Source organism: Scophthalmus maximus, chromosome 4, assembly GCF_022379125.1.
Source record: "Scophthalmus maximus strain ysfricsl-2021 chromosome 4, ASM2237912v1, whole genome shotgun sequence".
Lineage (NCBI taxonomy): Eukaryota > Metazoa > Chordata > Actinopteri > Pleuronectiformes > Scophthalmidae > Scophthalmus > Scophthalmus maximus.
Window position 1 is genome coordinate 21,506,267 of NC_061518.1, and position 20,797 is coordinate 21,527,063.

Genomic DNA, 20,797 nt, shown 5'->3' on the forward strand with positions numbered 1-20,797 from the left:
AATTAGTTTCCTCTACCCCATGACCCCCATGACACTGGTTGGATGATAGATTACAAATATTTTTTGTTCAGTTCTAACTTATAAACAATGACATGTATTGCACAGGTGTATAAGGTTTGTCTCATTGTTTGAAAAACTCACTAAGCACCAGAAAAAGAAAGTATGACTAAATCATTCAATGAAAGTGTCTCTCCGCGTAAGCATTTTGAAATGTGAACACATTGTCTGTTTCCTGTAGATTATAAGACAAGTTCTAATTCTCTTAGTGTGGGCTCATTTATATTCATGTCAGTGGGTAATTTTATAATTTCACTTCCTCATTACAAAACGAAAACAGAATCTCAATGTGACTCTACGAGGTCACACTTTGTTAACTGTTATTCCTCTTTAAGTGAAATGGGGTGAGAAACAGGGTTGAAAGCTGGATGAAGCAGATGATTATATTTGTACACACCTGCACACACACACACACACACACACACACACACACACACACACACACACACACACACACACACACACACACATAGATAGCAATAAATATATTCTGAAACAATGTTCATTATGTATTATTCTCTACACTAGTTTACTTGTATTTTTCCTTGTTATTTGTATTTTGTGGTCAATCATTCAGAGAATCGCCTTGCTCGCTCCTTACTTAATTTAATTTATTGTAGCAATACTGGTTAGACAAGTTTTTTTAAAGCTTAATTGAACAATAGATATACTATATTACATAATACTGTAAGATAGACTGTATATAAAAAGAGTAAGACAGAAAGAAGAAAAACAACATTAAAGATAATTTGTCTCTGTAATAACATATTTTTGCTGATCGATTCTTTATGAAACAATATCATGAATTTATTCTATGCGTTTTTCTGAGTGAGGATTAAAATAGTTTATACAAACATGCAGCTTCTTGATTTATTCTCTAGAAAACGATGCAGTGATTTAAGGATGTAACTTACACCAGTGTCCCCTCTCTTACAGTACTTAATTATGTGACATTTAAGGGAGAGGGATTGCAACAGTTATTTTGAGTTTATGTAACTTTTATTTATAGTCTATGAGTACAACCCTTTTGGCTTGTATCGTTTCGATCTCCTTACATGTGACATTTAAGGGAGAGGGATTGCAACAGTTATTTTGAGTTTATGTAACTTGTATTTATAGTCTATGAGTACAACCCAGTTGGCCTGTATCGTTTCGATCTCCTTACTTCTCCGTAGCCTCTTATTATTCTTGCGCGTTTAAGAGCAGCTTTTTGTAGACGACAGTGTACAAAAAAACAAACAGCCCCACAAATGCCTCGCCTCACACTCCGCTCACCATGCAACTCCACGGCCGAAGCTAAGATTTCCTAAAACCTGAAACGCAGCACAGCGCCACGTCAGCTGATCGCTGCCAGCGCAAAACAAAAGTCACGTGAGTCCCGTGCACACGTGACACTCTGGACCCGGAACCAACATGACTGCAGCTCCACAGTGAGTTGACTCTTGTGCTACAGAGATTTGACTGAAATAAAAAAAGATATGTATTTATGTTGAAAAAAGATAAGTTACAGGGTCTTTTTAGCTTTTCTCTGTCAGACGAGCGCAGTGTTTACATGTTACTTCTCTAAGTTCGTCAGCGCGTCTAATAATAAAGTGTCCGTCAGTAACATGAACCGTTACTTGACTGTGTGACTGACAGCACGATATCTTCAACTTCTCTCTCAGGGATGAAGTGCAATGTAACTTTATTAAACTTAAAACTGGACATATTCCTCTCACAGCTGCTCTCTGTGAAACGTTTAACTGCTCACACATTTAACTTGAAGTTTCCATTGTTTTTAACTGGTATAAGAATAACAGAAGATTGTTTTCCCCCCCAAGACACTAATATGTACAGTAAATACATTATACGCTGTGACCGTTTTTTTTAATGTGTGTCTGACACGCAGTGACTTTGCTGCGGTCATGAAATAATTATCAAGTGATCTCAACGGAACATGTTTTATTTCCCTGTGATTACCACACATCTCCGACCGACGCCTCGTGGTCATAAAACCGCACCAGTATCTGATGTGATAATGATAATAAATTTAAAAAAAGTGTCAGCAGTCAGCAAACGCAACAGGACATCTGCCAGAGACTTCCTCATACAGCTCGGGGAGAATTGGGAGCTCAAAGCACTACATTGTATAATCCAGGACAAAACAACAGAGTGATGGCTCACTGACACCGCCTCTCGCAGCCAATAGTGATCTGGTAACACATGAGCCATGGAATACTACGAGGTTATGGATTAACCTTTGTACAGTCCAGAGTGAATTAAAAATCTTATGTTCATTACCTTATCACTAAAAGAACAGCCAGAAACCAAGATTTCACAAGCCTGTTGATCTCAGTCTGAAGGCCAGTGGGCTGGGGTTCACCCTCGTCCTCAGGCTCAGGCTCCAATCTACTGACCAAACCCTGAGGATTCCTCCAGATAGATCCAGAAATACAATGGTAATTTTCACAGCAGCAACTACAGTGGAGACATGATTTAAACCCTCCTATCATGCTTTTTTTTTTTTGTAGATTCAAAAATGAAATGCGTTTGGCCGTTTCTCTCCAAGTCACTGTATACTGTACAGTAAGTAGGTAGGTAGATAGGTTGGTAGTTAGGTGGATGGATGAAAGATAGATAGATTGATAATTTAATTCATCCCAAGGGATATTAAAGTGTAACTTACACCCATGGCCACAAGCTGGGTAAGACAGTGTATTTACAGCTACGCATCTATATTCACAAGTAGATCAAATAAAAATTTAAACAAATCGCAATACATTTTAGGAACAAAGGAATATATTTGCTCGGTTCAAATGTCTTCTGTGCATTGTGCATTGCCTCTCGGAGATGCCCAGTTGACATTGTAAATCTTTCCAACTGATATTCAACTTTAACGTCTAACTCTGTGTTTCTGTCTTTCCATATAACACAATATTAAGTTTAAGTCATTTAGATTTAACCCATGAACATTTTATTTGAAGATTACCACACCAAACGGAGAGATTTGAAATGGGCGAATTGCCAAAATTATCAATGCAAAGAAATAAATCAAGAAATGTTAATTTTAGGTTCAACTAAAGTTAGCAGTGGTCATCTCACCAGTTAGCTTTAATCTTACAGTCCCCTCATTTTGAACTGTCTAGTTGGCTGTTTCTCTGTCTCAGATATTATACATTTCTATGGCATAAAATGATTATATGGTGAAAGATACATCAGAAAGTCAGATTATGGTTAGAACTTTTTACTGTAGTAACGTTTTTTGGCTTTTGCAAATTAATTGAATGATTGTGGTTAAAGTGTGTGTCAGATCAGATGATGTTGTATTAGCCTTGTTGCATCATGTGACTGGTCTTAATCTTGACCCTAAACCCGATCTGTGTCTCCCTGTCCTTTCAGACCTGTCTTCTGGCTGGGTAATGACACCCTGAGGGTGTCTGCTGCCCTTTTTGCAGAGAACCGTCAAAGACTGTGCAAAGGGCTCAAAGCTAAAGATGGAGTGGTGCCAAAGTCGGTGGTGGTGCTGCAGGGAGGAGAGCAGAAGCAGAGGTACTGCACGGACACAGACCTCCTTTTCAGACAGGTAGGTTGTCTTTAGTTGACATTATTGAAATATTGTGGGGGAAAGATAATGGCACTATTCCATCACATACACTGATCTTAATTATTGACCTCCTTTCAGACAGGTTGGTTGACTTTAGTTGGGGGGGGTTGCCTATCTGATAAATGTAAACGTGCTGAATTATTGTTAAGTAAAATTGGCTTTGTGTGTGTGTGTTTTAGGCCACATAAATAGCTATGAATATTTAAAACCACACCTATTTCTGACACATCAAAACTTTTCTAAGAATCATCAAACATCAATTATTATGCTTTATTTTTAAATAAAAAGTAATGAATAGGTCTAATGATACCCTGTCTGGTTCTGCTACCTCCACTATAAATCAAAAGCTAATTTGTTTTGACTTTTTGTTGATTCCTAAAACTAAATTACATACTGCATCAGTAAAATAAATGGTAATATAAACACATTTCCATTTACAATGGTGTCCGTTCCAAATTGAATTATTCTTCATAACAATTCAAATTAAACAGGTGGCAGTGGGACTGATACAGACCGTCGAGTTTCTCTGTTATCATGTTTGCATTGTGGTGGGTAGTGGTAATAGAATATACACAAAGAGTGAATTGCAACTTTTTGATGATAACTATGTAATTAGAATCAAAAAATGATATAATATAGTTGCAGGTGTTGTTCATGAAAAGCTCTAATTTCCTCACTCTGTCAAAAGTGTATCAGCCACCTTGCAGAGGGTCTTTTTCGAGATTTTTTTCCCAAGCTTGAGACTGTGACTGCATATAACATGTCAAAAGACACAACAAATGTTGTGTTGCTGAGCTCAGTAAGTCCAATTTAGAGAGACAACATCTTAGTTATTCCACTCGTAATAATCTGACCAGAATATGCTGACGCCCTTATTTCTTCTAGCTGACTATTATCATTTCCTTCACTAATGTCTTTGCTGATTGCTTCTCTTCTGTAGGAGTCTTTCTTCCACTGGGCTTTTGGAGTAACTGAGGCTGACTGTTACGGAGCCATTGATGTGGACTCTGGGAAATCCATCCTTTTTGTTCCCAAACTGCCTGAAAGTTATGCCACTTGGATGGGAGAGTGAGTCACACTAATCCTCAAAGAGCTGTGAACATAGCCAACAGTCATCAGCATCTGGCCCAGAGCTGTGAGCTCCAAGTTAAAGAAAGGGTTGACAGAGTCATGTGCTGCACGGTTATATTGTGTTTGTATTTGAACACAATCAGGAAACAACCTGCAGATTCGTGACCATGTCACATGTTTTCTCTTCCCTGATCTATAAACATCAAATCATTCTTGTCATCTGATGTGTACTAAAAAAAGACTCTTTCACTCGATGAGCACTTCCATATTCCGAGTTCCTCATTAGCTTTGATTTCTCCCTCTGGTCTTTCTCCAGAATACATCAATTCTGCCATTTGTATCTCCAAACTGTAACACAATCCATCTGTTTTTGTCTTCAATGTGCTTATTTAACTTTTATTTTGCCTCTTGTGTGTTTTTGTTGACAGGATCTTTAAGAAAGAGCACTTCAAGGAGAAGTACGCTGTTGACGAGGTGCAATACACCTGTGATGTAAGTATTTCTCTTACAGTATTTGAACCCTTCAAGAAAAAGATCAGTGGCACAGAATACACTTTGGGAATCTGTCTGGACATGCATTATTTAAAACTCCTCAATTAAACATGTAAATCAAAGGGATTAAAATACAAATGAACATGCACATTTTAAGATACTCTATGAGGACTGTTCGAGTTTGCATTTGATAGACAGTGTTGACAGCAGATTCCCAGCGTCGCTATATTGGAGTGTTGGCAGCTCTAGAGCTATTTTGGAGGCGTGCATGTTAAGAAATTAAAATAATATATTCAGACAATGATACAACAACTTTCACTGGCCAAGAAATCACTCAGACGTTAGCATTTGAAACAATCACATGATGATTTCTATATTTACACTGTGAACCCTTGATGACTCATCCTGCTGATTTCAGGTATTTTTACATTTCCCCACCTGCCTGAGGTGTTACATTTACTAATTAGTCACAGGCTGAGATGCAGTCCAACCAATCTATTTCAACAATCTGGTATAGTCATACAAAAAAACATTAAATCATATAATAACCGCCTGTGCTTCTGTAACCATCATTTAAATTCACAAAGATAGACCAATTGCATTCAGTTTGCAATGCTGCCTGCATAATGAATCAAAAGAGAACAATTTTCAACTTTTCTCAGCACGACCCCGCTTATCATTCAAACAGTTTACCTTTTAAATTATTGAATGCAGCAGATTGTGGAGAAAAATGTAAATGATTCTGTTTTTAATACTTTTAAATGATCAGGCAGGAGTTTACCTTCATGATTTAGTGCTCCTTTCTTATCTATATTTTTGAATCAGTGACATTATTTTTGGGAAAATTATGTGTTTAACTGTTGACATTGATTTGTTTTGCAATATCTCAGGGAACCTCATTATACTGCAAACAAAGTTCCTATGTCTTTAAATGAAGTTTTATTTTGACATCAACGAATGTTATTTAGGTATAAAATATGTTTAAGTCAAGTCAGATAATTTTTATATAGCACATAAAAAAAACAACAGGAGCTAAGCCAAAATGCGTTACAAACATGATGAAGGAAAAACAATACAAGTATGGATGAAAAAAAAGGAAAAACCCTCCAAGAGAAAAATCCAATTAAAGGACAGGATCATGACAGAATCAGGCTGAATCAAAAGCAACATGAAAAAGGTAGGATTTTATATTTGGTTTAGAATTATAGATAGTGGGACAATACCTAACACGGGATAGGAAACTATTCAAGATCCTGGGGGCAGCAACAAAGTAAGCTCGGTTCACTTAGTTTTGAGACAAGGAAGAGGGATTGACCTTAGTGACCTGGGGGCTGATTATAGGATCAGGAGATCAGTCATACTGTATAATAAGGGGTGAGACTGACTAGATTGAGAGCTTTGTAGAAAAATAGTAACATTTTAGTATTTATTATTATTGAGTTGTATTAAATTCCTTAAAATCCAGCATTTAATGTCAACTAAGTACTGAAAAATATTTTTAATTGAGGAAGTGTTATCGGGCGTAACTGGTAGGTAAAGTTGAGTATCATCTGCGTAACAGTGATAAGAAAAATTAGATATCTGAAAGATAGAGCCAAGAAGGAACATCTTAGGAGAAAATAAAAGTGGACCTAAAACGGAACCTTGAGGGATACCACAAGTGATGGAAGCAGTTGATGAATAGCAGTTCCCACGGTTCCTACAGCAAGAAGGTTCTTGGTTCGCATCGCGGTTTGAACCAACCAGGGCCTTTCTGATGGGGTTTAGGTTGATTGGTGACTCTAAATTGACCATAAGTGTGAATGTGAGAGTGAATAGTTATTAGTCACTGTATGTTGGCCCTGCGATACGTTGGCGACATATCTAGGGTGAACCCCACCTCTCGCCCAATGTCAGCTGGGATTGGCTCCCGCCAAAAAGCGGTATAGATAATGGATAGATGGGTGGATATATTTTAAGACTATGATTTTTCCCTCTTTTCTTTGAATGTTTTTAATTTGAATTAATTTAATTAATAGATAAAATACACCACAGTGTCTTTTAACACGGAATCAGGAAACTTTTAGACCGAAGCCGGAGGAGTACAAATGTCATTTGAGGTTTGTCTTTCAGTGTGTCACAGTATGAGAGAGGCCATGCTCTATTTTGTGTCTCAGTCTTCTAATCATTCCCTTTCTGCTTCAGATTGTTGATGCCCTGTCCAACCTGAAACCAGCCATGCTCTTAACTCTGGTATGCAACATTCATTCCTACCTGATTACATCTGGTTATATATACATTTACAGAATAACAGAAGACTGATCACCAGGGCAAATATTCAAGTGTGGTGTGAGTATTTTACAGTCAGCTTTAGGGATGGAGGCCTGTAAAATTTTCAGTCAGATGTGCCTCAACACAATTCATCCTACTTATAATATATATCAAAAATGAAAACACTGAATCAGTTTGTTTGTGTATAAACTGATAAATAGTGACACCTTTTATCTGCTATTGACAGTTTCAGCTTAACAATCTATGAGATTTCATGCATACTTGTTACAAAAACAGAATAGATCATCAGCTTGAATATTAACCAGCTTAGTGTACTGTATCTACATTTGAATGAAATTAGTGGTGATGTCCTATTTGTTTGTTTTTCTTTCCACGCAGCGAGGACAGAATACAGATAGTGGGAGCACTTGCCGTGAAGCCTCCTTTGAAGGAATTAGTGGGTATGTTTATTTTGCATGAATTTGCATTAACATCAGTGTACTTTTTTTGGGAGGAGGTTTTATAACCAAGGATACAACACTAATGAAAAATGGTTCTTGCACATTAACCTATTTCTGAATGCACTGCAATTTAATTAAGCAAAGAGTCTTGCATTTGTTTGTGAGTTGTCAATTAATGGTACTGTTGTCCTTCACATTAGTCTTTGTTCTTTTTGTATTACACCATCTTCTCTGCACTTTGACCTTAACTGCTTTGAAAAGTCTCTATGGTTATTCTCAAAGGAAATATAACCATTTGGATCAAATCGCATTATATATTTATAATGCTGCTATTTCTTGTTACTTTTTTAATCAGGTTCCAAGTAAACAACACTCTCTTACACCCAGTCATTGTGGAATGGTAAGTAATTAAGTTTTGTTTTATAATATCATTGACCAAGTCACATTTTTCCCTCAGATTCAGTTTTAATACACAGACCTCGGCCCTCACAGCTGCCCGGTCAGGTAATTGTGTGTCTGCAATCAGAAACGGGGGCTTTTCTTCGAGTTGTTTTTTTTCTCCACTTAGAGCCAGAAGCCGATCTACACAGCTGTAATGGACTCCGTGCTTGCCTGGTTGTCCTTGGCATTACTGTTTGCACCCTCCAGATGAATTGACATTTTCTGAAATGAGGAGGAATCTTTTTTCAGTCACACCTCCTGAGGAGAGAGACTTGATTGAACCCCCTTGCCCGCTTCTGTCCACAGCTGGCTTGGCATTTTTTTTAAGGGGCTATTTTTCTTATTAGTGTTACTCTTTGTTACCAATTTTGAGGGGTTAAATTTTTTTTTTTTTCAAATACGTGAATGGTCAAGGTCACATCATGCGATCATAACTTAAGACGAATGGTAAAGCATTGGAAATACGTTGAAAGCACATACACATACCTATACAATTGAAATGGTCTTTAATTCACTTATAGATTCTATTTATGAATATTTACATGTTTTTAAGCAATTATAAGCAACTTCATACGAGTGATTATTAGTATTGTGACAGTTGATCATGTGGCCAACCGGAATCGCAACAAAGAGCAGTCTGCTGAACATCTAACAACTACTGTAATCACAATGTGTATTTAAAGGGAGGAATTTCAAAAATATCTTCAGCCATCACATTAAACATACTGCGTTTCTTTAGCTTAATATGGGATTTATCAGAATTCTGAGTTCTCGTTTCTGTCTGCAGCCGTCTGATTAAGACTGATATGGAGCTGGAGGTCCTGCGCTACACCAACAGAGTTTCCAGTGAAGCCCACAAAATGGTGAGGTCCTTCTCTGTTATACAGGGTGCTCACATTGGTATATTTTAAATTTTCAAACAATGAAAAAAAAGGAATATAAAGAAATCTAGAATCCAGAGCTTGAAATTAAAAACCCAGCCTCAGGATCCTTTAAGGCTGTAAACTGTTTAAATGCTACAGATTCTAACTCCGTCCATAGCTTGGAGGGCAGCGGTTAACACAGATAGCCTTTGACAAATAAGCTGTAACATTTAAGCATTCTTTTTCTTTTGAACAGGATTTAACTTTATTACCAGGAATGACCTTCAGCAGCAGTTAACCTCACTGTTATCTGTCCCCTGAAATCACTCACCGTGAGCAATCAATATCGTTTTTCCCACATTGTTATAAGTGTGTTCATCAGACTTAGTTTTCAGAGGGATGTTTTTACCCTTGTGTCTCCAAGCTACCCATTTTAGTAAATTCTCAGATATGACATTCCCTATAGGTGTCCAGTAATAATACAACGTGTTCTCTTTAATCAGCAAGTGCTTGTGGGCTCTCTCACTGACTTTAAGACGCTTTTCGCCCCCATTGTATGAATGATGCACACTATGTTTGAGGGATTAATCCACAATCATAGTGTTATATTAAAAGAGGACATGGTAAGTGTAAAAGCATCAAACAAACAAGGAAAGAAAAAAATGCATTCTAGAAAAAAACTCATTAAATAATAACAGTTGCTAAGCAGATAAAAATGTCACCTACTTAGAATGTATTTATGCAAATACACCTACTATACTATAATATTATAATTAACCAGCAAGTAATTATTGAAACTACATCCCATGTAACTTGCACAGAGGGTCAAGCTTTTTAAGCCACTGTATCACCAGATGCACAAAGAAACAACTAAGGGCTTGGTGCTTTGTGCATATGGTGGACTTGGTGAATTACAGGTAGTTTGGTAACCACCTGTTTTCACTGTAGATCATGAAGCACGTGAAACCCGGACAGAAAGAATATGAAATGGAGAGGTAAGTGGCACATTTTGTCAATGGTTGTGTATCAACTCATGTTTGGTAGCAATTCTGCTCGAAACAAACAGAAAAGTCCAAATAAAAGTCTAATTGTTCTTATAGGTACAGTGGAGTAAGTAAGCTTAGTTTCCTTTTTCTATCTTCTTTGTCTTCCAGCCTGTTCCAGCACTACTGCTACACTAAAGGAGGGATGCGCCACACTTCGTACACCTGTATCTGTGGAACGTATGCTTTGTTCCATTGATTTTTTTACCAAATTAATGTCTGACTTAACCATAATTACTCTCTTAATGTCTTGATTAATTGATTATTTACACACCCATTGAAAGGAGAATGTTGTCACCAATAGAATAAAATATGGATTTAAGGTTAGGAGTTGCCATTCACATCTAACCTCAACGATTTGAACACCAAGTTTAGCATGCAGAGGAAGTGGCTCTGTGTAACGCGGCCGACCAAAACAAATAATGTTTGCTAAACAGCTCATTACTTTTCTCTCTGTTGTGGAGTTACTGCCAGGGAGCAGCATCACTACTGGATTGAGACGTTGCTAATAATGCTATGACCTTTTGCATTAAAGGCCACGTATAATGAGCACCTCATTGGGATTAGTGGTCAAGTATGCAAAATATTTCCCTGTGCAATTTGAGAGCTTGAAAACAAAGAACTATTTAATTGATATATAGAAAGCTACTGTTAAACAATTTCACATTCATCGCAATGACCACCTTGCGGTGAACATCTTATGCATATGTGGTTATATGTGTACCTTATTAATTCAATCTATTTGTGTTCAACCCCAGGGGCCATAATTCCTCTGTCCTCCACTACGGCCATGCTGGAGCTCCCAATGATAAGTTGATTAGTGATGGAGACATGTGGTGGGTATATTTCAGTTGGTTTTTTTTAACTTTCAGCAGTTATTAAATTTTTTGTCACATACCATAACCCCAGATTCATGAGTATTGATGTAGAGTCCTCGGGGGTATGTAATGCCTGTGTAACCTGATATCTGCTCCCAAAAAGCCTGCTTTTTTAACTCAACGTCATGAGGGCCAGGTTGGCACGCAGCTTAGAGGGCTACACCTGTACTCCTAAAATCTGGTGTAACGGTCCATAGCAGCCAGTAGGCTTTAAGAGCTGTTGCTATTGGGATAAGGGCAAAGCTGGATGAAGTCAATCCCCACTCTCCTTCAGTGCTGGAAGGCAGACCATTTCAACTTCCACTGGATACAACTGTGTATTACTCCAAGGGGGGTAATACACGCTTCCAGTCAGAGGGCCAAGCACACAAGCGCTGACCTATCATGTGGAAATATTTAATTGACCTATGACAGCGCGTGTCTTTCCAAAGGGAGCTCCCAAGGTTTGCCAGACAACAGCTGGCTGTGTGGAACCAGGATGTGCTTGTACGCTCTGGGGCAACCAGGATCACGGAAAGACGTTCCTGTTCCTCCTGGATAGGTGATAAGAGACTGGGTGTCAGGGGCATGGGAGGTAAGGCATAGAAAATGTTCTTGGGCCACAGATGATGAGAGAAAGTGTCCAGAGGGATTCGATTTGGCGGCTGGTAACGAATGAGTTAGAGCGGTGGAGTCAACGTGTGTGGGTCCAACAGTGACAGTTGAAACATGCTCAATGGAGTAAAAAGGCAACCTGGCTGGAAGGAAGCTGCTCTTTAGTGAAAGATGACCGGCTCTTCTGGCTTTAAGAACTGTTGTTCACTGCAGTTGTTGCCGCAGCAACAGCCGAGGGGCTGATGGGCATCTCAGCCTGGGGCGGAAGTCTCTCCTGTCCTTTCAGGGGTTCCTGGAAGCGCCGAGTCCGCAATGCTGCAAAGCTCCAGGAAGTGTGCCTTCTCGTCCTGTCCGCTTCCTGGATGTGTGTAATCGCTCCACGGGATTGGCCTAAGAGCCCCCTCTGGGGCTGATGTTGCCATCCAGATGGCATTTTCTCTTCTGCTCTGGCAGCTGCGACATATGATGCACAGTCGTCCATATGATGAAAGGGCCAAAATGGCTGCTGTAGCTTTTCCGACCTCATCTGCAAGGTCATGGGGGAGAGCCGCCGATCGAGGACAGAGATGAGGTGAGCAGAAGAATATTGTTATTAGCTGCTGCTGTTTATGTGGCACACTGGAGGGCACGGTCAGTGAGGCAGGTTGACTTAATTATGGGGAGACGCTGGAGTAGGTTGATGGCTCGAGCAGAAAAAATACAGGAAAAACATTCTCCATGTCCCCTTGCCCCAAGGTGATTCGAATATAGCGGGCGACTGTTGCCTTGAGCTCTCTGGGAACAGACGCTGACTTTGACAGGAAGCACCAGGAACTGTGAATGTACAGGGGGGCTTTACTCTACTGCTGACCACCGTTAATATTAGGGGACATTTGGGGCAGGTGCTGGGGTCTCCAGAGGATGATCAGGAGGTCCCGGAGAAGTGCCCTGAAGGCTGACAGGTGGCCGGTAGGAGGGGCTGGTGAAAGAACAACAGCCTAAATTCCAGACACCAAATCTTTCAGTGGGAACAGGAGAAATCAGGGAGGGGAGCCTGCAATGTGAAGAGCAAAGTCAGAGGACTCTTGCCCTGCATGGCCCCCACCCTCCAGACCGGGGGATTCCAGGATGTTGCAAAGCCTCCTCTTAATGGCATTGTTACGGTTCTGCTTGAGTTGTGATCGTCAGTTTGTTGCTATATATGTACCCTGTTGTACTATAAACAACCCCCAAAACATTTCATTCATTCATTCATCGTCTACCGCTTTATCCATTTAAGGGTCGCGGGGGGTCGCTGGAGCCAATCCCAGCTAACATTGGGCGAGAGGCGGGGTACACCCTGGACAGGTCGCCAGCCTATCACAGGGCCACATACAGACGGACAACAATTCACTCTCACATTCACACCTACGGTCAATTTAGAGTCTCCAATGAACCTAACCCCATTCTGCATGTCTTTGGACTGTGGGAGGAAGCCGGAGAACCCGGAGAGAACCCCCAAAACATGTTAGACACAAACCCAAAGCACTTTGAAAATACATTTGATTGAATCCGCTCTGATAATTTGTCCTCTACAGTCTGTTTGACATGGGTGGAGAGTACTACTGCTACTCGTCAGACATCACCTGCTCCTTCCCCGCCAACGGCAAGTTCACTCCAGACCAGAGGGCCGTCTACGAGGGCGTGCTCAAGTCCTCCCGGACTGTCATGGCTGCCATCGAACCAGGTTATTTTCAGTTTAACATATTACTGACCGACAAAAAAGTAAAGTAAGGAAAAGTTTCAGTTAATATTCTACCCTCATACAGTTAAGTATGATCAGTACAGGGTTCACTGCAGATCGATTTGGTGAATTTAAGTTTGTTGTCGTTTTGTTGTTGCAAAGTACAAGTTAGAGTTATGATCACAGTGACGGCATTTGAATTGAGTTATCCTTAAGCAGTTTTTTTTTACTTTTGGCTACAGTTGCTTGGGTCTATTTAGATATATTGAGTAGCTTTTGTGCTAAAAATGTCAATATGAAAAAAAAAAGCGTGCTTAAGCACACATTTTGTGTTGAAGGTGTGAAGTGGACTGACATGCATCGCATGGCTGACAAGGTTCACCTGGAGGAGCTGGTGAAGATTGGCATCCTGAATGGCAGTGTGGAGGACATGATGAAGGTGCACCTCGGCTCTGTCTTCATGCCCCATGGCCTGGGCCACCTGCTGGGCATCGATGTGCACGACGTTGGAGGTTACCCTGAGGTGAGAACAGAAGATAAATGAGAGTGCCCCACAACCGTCCAGTAGACACAAGAAGAAGAGGACACGCTCCCGTTCCTGCAATATTGATAAGTTATCAATAATAGAAAGTCTTTGGTGCGGAAGAGAGGAACAGAAAGAGGCCAAGCTGCAGGAATAAGTTCAGGATGAGGGCAGGAGAGAGGGGAATCATTGTCTGAACTGTCAAGGTCATGGGCAAGTTTAACAGAGGCCGGCCAGTCGAACGCTGTGCAGTGTGTGTGTAAAGGTCACTCCCCGCCTCAGGCTCTGGACTTTAGCTCTTTTGGTAAAACGCAGCTGTCTCTCATGACGGAGGTCGTGAGTTCGACTCGCCCTCGTTACGTAACAAATTGCTTTTATAGCCCAAAACAATTACCACATACCTGGCATGGTTTACCCCAAATTAACACAACAGCATCTAGTATTTACATGATGCCTTTAAAAGCAACAGGCGAACAAATTATGGACTTTCATCAACATGCTAAGCTTCTTAAGTGACAGTACGTGGGCACAGCCAGACCCACCTGAGCAGCATACATGCCTTACGGTGTGTCTGTGTAGTGTGCTGCTGCCTCAGTGGGAGAGCGGCCCGTGTCTCGGTGCAGCCGGCGGGAGTGGGGGAAAACCTGGTATGGAGTTTAATTTATATGGACTCAATGAGCAAATCAAGCGGAATGGATTCGAGGGGTGTCACAAAGCAGGAGCGTGGAGTTTAATTGATTAGAGCATTCCACAAGCGGGATGGATTTGACTGTCAGCTTCTGTACATACATGACAAACAATACTGTTGGATAGTTTCAGTTGGACTGATGTCATTTATCTCTAATCACAGTATGAAGCAGTATTTTCATCTTGTTTTTCCATCTCTGTTGAAAGGTTTTAAGCAATAAGCCTAAAGTCTAAGCTAAAAGCTCATGGATTCATAAAGTCAGGTTTCCTGAAGCTCTGTCTGTGATCCTCAATTTGACTCCAGGTATTCTACACTAGCTTTATTGAAAATGAAAATAAAAATACCAGCTCAATACTGTTTGTATACCATACTAGCGAGACATTTCGTTTAACTTCGTAGCTCGGGTGTTATAAATTCTTCTGCTGTTCAGGGGGTGGAGCGTATTGATGAGCCTGGACTGAAAAGTCTTCGGATGGGCCGCCTGGTGCGGGAGAGGATGGTCCTCACCGTGGAGCCCGGCATCTACTTCATCAACCACCTGCTGGACCAGGCCCTGGCCAACTCCTCCCAGAGCTGCTTCATCAACAACCAAGTGCTGGCTCGATTCCGCGGCTTCGGAGGGGTCAGTCTGCCACCACGTTTTATTGGGTTGTGTTTCTAGGTGTAACATTGCACACTGCAGACTCTAGGGAAAGTCTTGGAATATGGATTTCAGACATGGGCAGATTAGAGAATTTGAATCCTAAAGAGAAGCTGGACGTTTTTCAGTGACTAATCCAGCTCATTTTCTCTGTACGACTTGTTTTTAGTTTTCTAGGTTTTTGCATTTGACATTTTTTTTACATTTCGACTGAGATTCCCTTTGAACACCCCCTGCTCTAATTCTAGCATGTTTAAGTGACAACTGTGTCGCTTCTGTGTGCAGGTCCGCATTGAAGATGACATAGCAGTGACAGCGGATGGCATCGAGCTGCTGACCTGCGTCCCTCGCACCGTGGAGGAGATCGAGGCGTTCATGGCCGACTCTGCCAAAACCTTCAGCCCCGTCGTCAGCAGTGAAAGACTCTGAGTGACATGGCAAAATGGCATCTCTCATAAAATCTTAAAGCCGTACAAAGAATAATCTTCAAGAAAACAGACGTTATTCTCATATTTCACTTTTTATAACAATCAAGATTATTACAGGTGTTATAGCTCATGCTTTGGCTTAAAACATAAAAAAAATGATTATAATTATCAACAGAATGTGAAGAAATACAAACAGTTTTGACATTATGTCAAAGATGTTTATCTTTTGTGTTGATATCTTCTAAAGTTAGCGTGCTAACCAGGTAGCCCTGGCCTGTTCGAACTTATAATTCCACTTTGTACATCAAGAGGTCATAGTGAGTCACTGTAGCCATAGAAATCCACTTGCAAAAACCTGAACAGAAAAGCTTTTTGCACCTACCTAAGTTGATTCTGCAGCCGAATGTGGTATATTGCCAGGAGAAGGTTGTGGTGATCGTTGCTTGCAAAGATCTTCAGCCATTGTTGTATTTTAGACAGCTGGTTAGCATGCTAACTTCGGAAAAAGCAAAGTCATAGAAACAGAACTTAAACAAGAGTTAACATTGGCGTTGATTTCCACTGCTAGAGAGACGGCACAGTGAATTAAGGAATGAAGTTTGATGCTGAACTCAAAACATTAAGATGCAATAGCAAAAGCTTACATGTAGAAGTAAAATCCATAAATGACTAACGAGCATAAACAGTATCTTTATAATCATTTGAAAATGGTTAGCAACAGTCACTTTCAGGCAGCAGCGGGAACCTCTTTCCTATTATGGGCCATTTCAGTTTTTAATAACATCCTTCAAGGCCTTACTAAAGTATTGATTATTATCAGACTAACCTCTGTAAAGGGATGGCTGGAACTGCTGCTCTTTGGCAAAGTGTCTGATGTCAGATGGTAGTGGTGATGCTACTCATAGCTGGGTTTTTAACCAAAACATACAACATATCCTCACCTGTGGTAGTGCCATGCATTGCTTGCAAAGACAACAGTTCCTCCTTTGTTAATTGCTCTGCCTCTTTTTTTAAGAAATTCTTATTCTTTGTAAACATTGATTCACAAAAATACTTTTTTGAATAAAACATTTTCAAACGCAACCGTGTGCAGCAGATGCTTTAATAAAAATCATACAAATTACGACTACTGCCCCCCTCACCCAAGCCATACTATACACAATACCATCTACTGTACACCTTATACCTGTGATAATTAGTTTTATGATGTCAGCTTACACAGACTTCTTCAACAGCAAGTGGAAACATTGAGCTGTATTCATTTTCAACTCTGGCTTGCCTTGACTGACTTAATGGTGAATGTGAACTGCTGGTGAAAAATACTAAAAGCCCATCAAGTCAGACACATGGCACTTACTGTGGCCATGAATGAGCCCCTAACAGTCAGTTTTTGGTCTATATATATATATATATATATATATATATATATATAATAAAGACGAGTAGAAAAATACAGAAGAACTATTCTATTGCAAAATAGCATCATCAATAAGCAACATACTAAGTTACTTACACATTGTACAACTGTGTCACAGCAGCTGTCTGTTTTGCACAACCCAACGTGGAAAAACTACATAGCTGTGTTTTTTCCCCCTTTATTTCATGAAAGGTATTACCCTCAATATGTCCGACTGACATATACTATACAGACTGAGTGACATTTATTCTGCAGTGTAGAAGAAAACTGGTGCTTGTTGTCTCAGGCTGTCAATCACTCCCCGTCTGCCTCACAGCAGCGTGTTGATGTCCTGTCCAACCTGAGACCAGCAGTGCTCACATACACTCGTATTATACATTTAAAGCTCCTATTACCGCCACCCATTGGTAAAACCCTGTGGTTAGGACGGTGCTGTAAGTGAAATACAGGTCTTATTATTACATGAAGTGATTTTGAGGCCTGAAATGCCATTTATGGTTATGGGATAGATTTTCAGCTTGGATATAAACTAATGTATTTCACCCTGTTGGCATTTGGAATGACCTGCTTATTTAATTTTTCTTTTTTCCCCCCCATACAGAGGACAGAATACAGATAGCAGGAGTATCTGTCCTGAAGCCTCCATTTCAGGGAATTAGTCGGTGTGTTTAATTGGATCAATTTGCATTAACATAATTAGACTCATTTATATTAATTGTTGTTAATTAATTAAATTCTCATATAAGTAAATTAGGCAAAGAATATCGCCTCTGCATGTTAGTTCTCAATTAATAGTAATGTCACTCTTGTTCTTAGCACATAAAGTGCAGTATATTGCAGCCAAAGGGAATTTTGATTCAAATTACACAATGCGCCGGCTGACAAATCTCCTCTGAGGTTGTTTTCTTTTTCCCTCATTAGAATCGAGGTTTGTGGTTTTATAGATGTGGTGGAAGGCTGAAACGAACCTGGACCAAGAACACAGTTTCAAGACATGAACTGTAAAGACCTTTTTTTTTTTTCCTCAAGAGGGCCGAGAAAAGTAACAAAACAATCTCCCGTGTGTGATCCACCGCTCAGAATGATGTTGTCAAAGAAGTGCTTGGGACAAACTATGAAGTCAGATGGATCAGATTCAAGAGTTCCAGATGATTGTACCTATTTGTCACACAATTGGACACGTGAACGTTGTCGTGCACCAAGTCATCAGTTGCCGCTCGACACCATCTGAGGGCACTGTGTTTCTGTTTCTGTTTGCGGCGACTGTGAGTCATCCGAGGGCCCCAGCTGGTTCCACAGCATGGGAGACACAGACGGCAGCACCGGTTACAACAACAGTGACAGTAAACTGAGGCGTTAAAAATAGAAATTGGCATTGGTAAACCGTTCAAGTTACTGGAGAGTGGAGACATAGATGGCGGACCTCATAGGTTAAAGACCCGTTATTACTTACATTCAAGTTATTCAGATGTACAGTGTGCATGTCACTCTCCTTCTGTGTGACCTTGGCTCTACTTTTGTGTTTGTCACATCGTACAGTGGACAGACCAGACCTGCTGCTGCTGCACATCCCCTCTGATCCACATCTGTGTTCACTCCGGACTTAGTGGGAGGACCCTGCACAACACATGATAAGATGACCCAGTGTGATCAGATTTGCTACTCCAAGCTTCAAAACATTGCAGATGCTTTGCTTTGCACTGGTATTCACGCCCTGGACTCTACTTGTCTACCCCAGAAATTCTGTTCATGGCCTTCAAAACTCATATTTGCATAGTCCGTGGGCCCTATTGTTTAGACTAAGATGTTATTGAATAGTAAATGACCGCGAACTGCACCTTTCATGAGTGGTATCGGGTTCTGAATGCAATGTGTTCTAGGGGAATGGTTGTTGCAGTGTCCAGGGACAGGTGATAATGTTCGTCAAATCTACAAAACAGTCTGGCGCTTGCGGAGACGTCACAGCAATATAAATTGTTATATTAATATAACAATTTTGCTCATCAATAATTAAACAGGATTGGTAAAGAGTACATTTTTGATTTCAAAACGGGTCACAATCTGCCATAGAGGTGCCACATGTTGCGGATGTGGTGCCAAAGAGTGATCGTCCGTCAGAAACTGATATTAACTGGATCAAACTCTCATAACGAGAGTTATGTCCGTAGTAATATCAAAGATTTGTCTTTGTGAAACTTTAATGTTTCTTCTAACCGAATAATCACAAGTGTTTGCCGTTTATATCGTAATCAGTCATGGTTTGCTCACGGGAAATACTATCCTATTGTTTTCAAGGTTTGTATGCATTTGTATATGTAATATCACTACAATAATTAATAATTATCACTTTAATGAACATGATATATGGTAAGGGGTTATGTGTACAATAAAGACATTATTGCAATATTCTTATGACTGCATCATTTTACCTACTCTCCTACAGTATAATATGAATGTGCCATACAAGCCATAAAACCCTGCCAAAAAGGACCGAAATCACTTTCTGGCAGACGATCACTTTTTACTCTTTCAGCATTCTGATTTGCACTTCAGGGCCACCGTATTGAAACAACAAGTTTTGGCACTGGAGACATGTAAATATAATTTGCGTACCGCGCCTCGCCCCACACGCAGCCACAGGCGCGCACGGCACAGTGGTGCAGTCTTCAATAGGGGCCACAATAGGTCTGCTGATATACCTCGTTGATCAATGGGATCTGCTCAGGATGGCACCACAAGATTTCACGCTCTCTCTCTCTCTCTTCTGACAGCGTAAAACAAAAATTGTCATTGAAAAAATTCAGACATCAAGAAAAAATTTAAGATTGAAATTAAAAAAAAACATCAAAATGCATAAAAGTATCAACATGAAATAAAATAATGGGATTGTGAGATTAGCATTTTTTTAATGTTTGTTTTTTTATTTTTCAGTTGAACATTTTTTCAGTGCCAATTTTTCATTTTTAATACCTCAGTTCACTGTCACTGTTCTGGCTCCACACAGATGGATGTTTCATAAAGCAAAATCACCTGTGGAGTCCCGCTGCTTTCAGTAATTCAGCCTCATTGTCAAGAAATCCGGTTTGGTACAGGAGGTTTCCAACAAGTCAGACACTAATTACCATGGAAACCTGTAAAACCCCGACCAGCTTGCTCCTGGCCTGTTTTAGTTGTCAGACTTGAGCTTAATCTCAGGTTTAACCAGTGTTATAATCAGTGTGTTTGTAAAATCTGAGGCTCATGTCTTTTTGAGTCTTCAATAAAACTTTACCTAGACACATAGAAATCCATCTGTAAAAACAAACATCGGAGGCAGACGGCCTGACACACACACACACACACACACACACACACACACACTCACTCCATTGAGGGGCTGTTCCTCCCAGTGGTCGGGTGCTGACAGATGGACTGTTGCGTGATGATTGAATGACACCCTGCGCTGCACAGAGGAGTCTCTTTCTGGTTCGACCTGCAGACAATAAGCACATGTGAAATCATTAAAACGTCTTCTTGGTCTGCTTCACAGGACCAGGAGCTGTTCTTCTTCCATGATCTCAGCCCTGGCAGCTGTTTCTTCATGCCACGTGGAGCCTACGTCGACAACACGCTCACCGAGTTCATCAGGGTAGGAGAAGTGACCAAATCCCCCATTGTATTTACACC

General features: G+C 40.3%; 1 protein-coding gene across 1 annotated transcript; it reads left to right on the forward strand.

The window, feature by feature from the left end:
• The first annotated feature begins 1,330 nt into the window (after positions 1–1,330).
• LOC118302039 (xaa-Pro dipeptidase) lies at positions 1,331–16,797 on the forward strand. The gene is made up of 15 exons (XM_035627825.2): positions 1,331–1,487; positions 3,436–3,619; positions 4,581–4,708; positions 5,140–5,203; positions 7,388–7,435; positions 7,853–7,914; positions 8,270–8,314; positions 9,143–9,218; positions 10,167–10,213; positions 10,373–10,441; positions 11,020–11,097; positions 13,290–13,438; positions 13,774–13,958; positions 15,077–15,268; positions 15,572–16,797. The coding sequence occupies exons 1-15, from the start codon at positions 1,471–1,473 to the stop codon at positions 15,713–15,715; spliced, it is 1,488 nt and encodes a 495-aa protein (XP_035483718.2). The 5' UTR covers positions 1,331–1,470; the 3' UTR covers positions 15,716–16,797.
• Positions 16,798–20,797: the final 4,000 nt, after the last annotated feature.

What these genes read in the sequence shown, in the direction of transcription:
- LOC118302039 (XM_035627825.2), top strand. An exon ending in AGGTGCAATACACCTGTGAT is followed by an intron (nt 5,204 to 7,387) that starts GTAAGTATTTCT and finishes TTTCTGCTTCAG; the next exon opens with ATTGTTGATGCCCTGTCCAA. An exon ending in ACGTTGGAGGTTACCCTGAG is followed by an intron (nt 13,959 to 15,076) that starts GTGAGAACAGAA and finishes TCTGCTGTTCAG; the next exon opens with GGGGTGGAGCGTATTGATGA.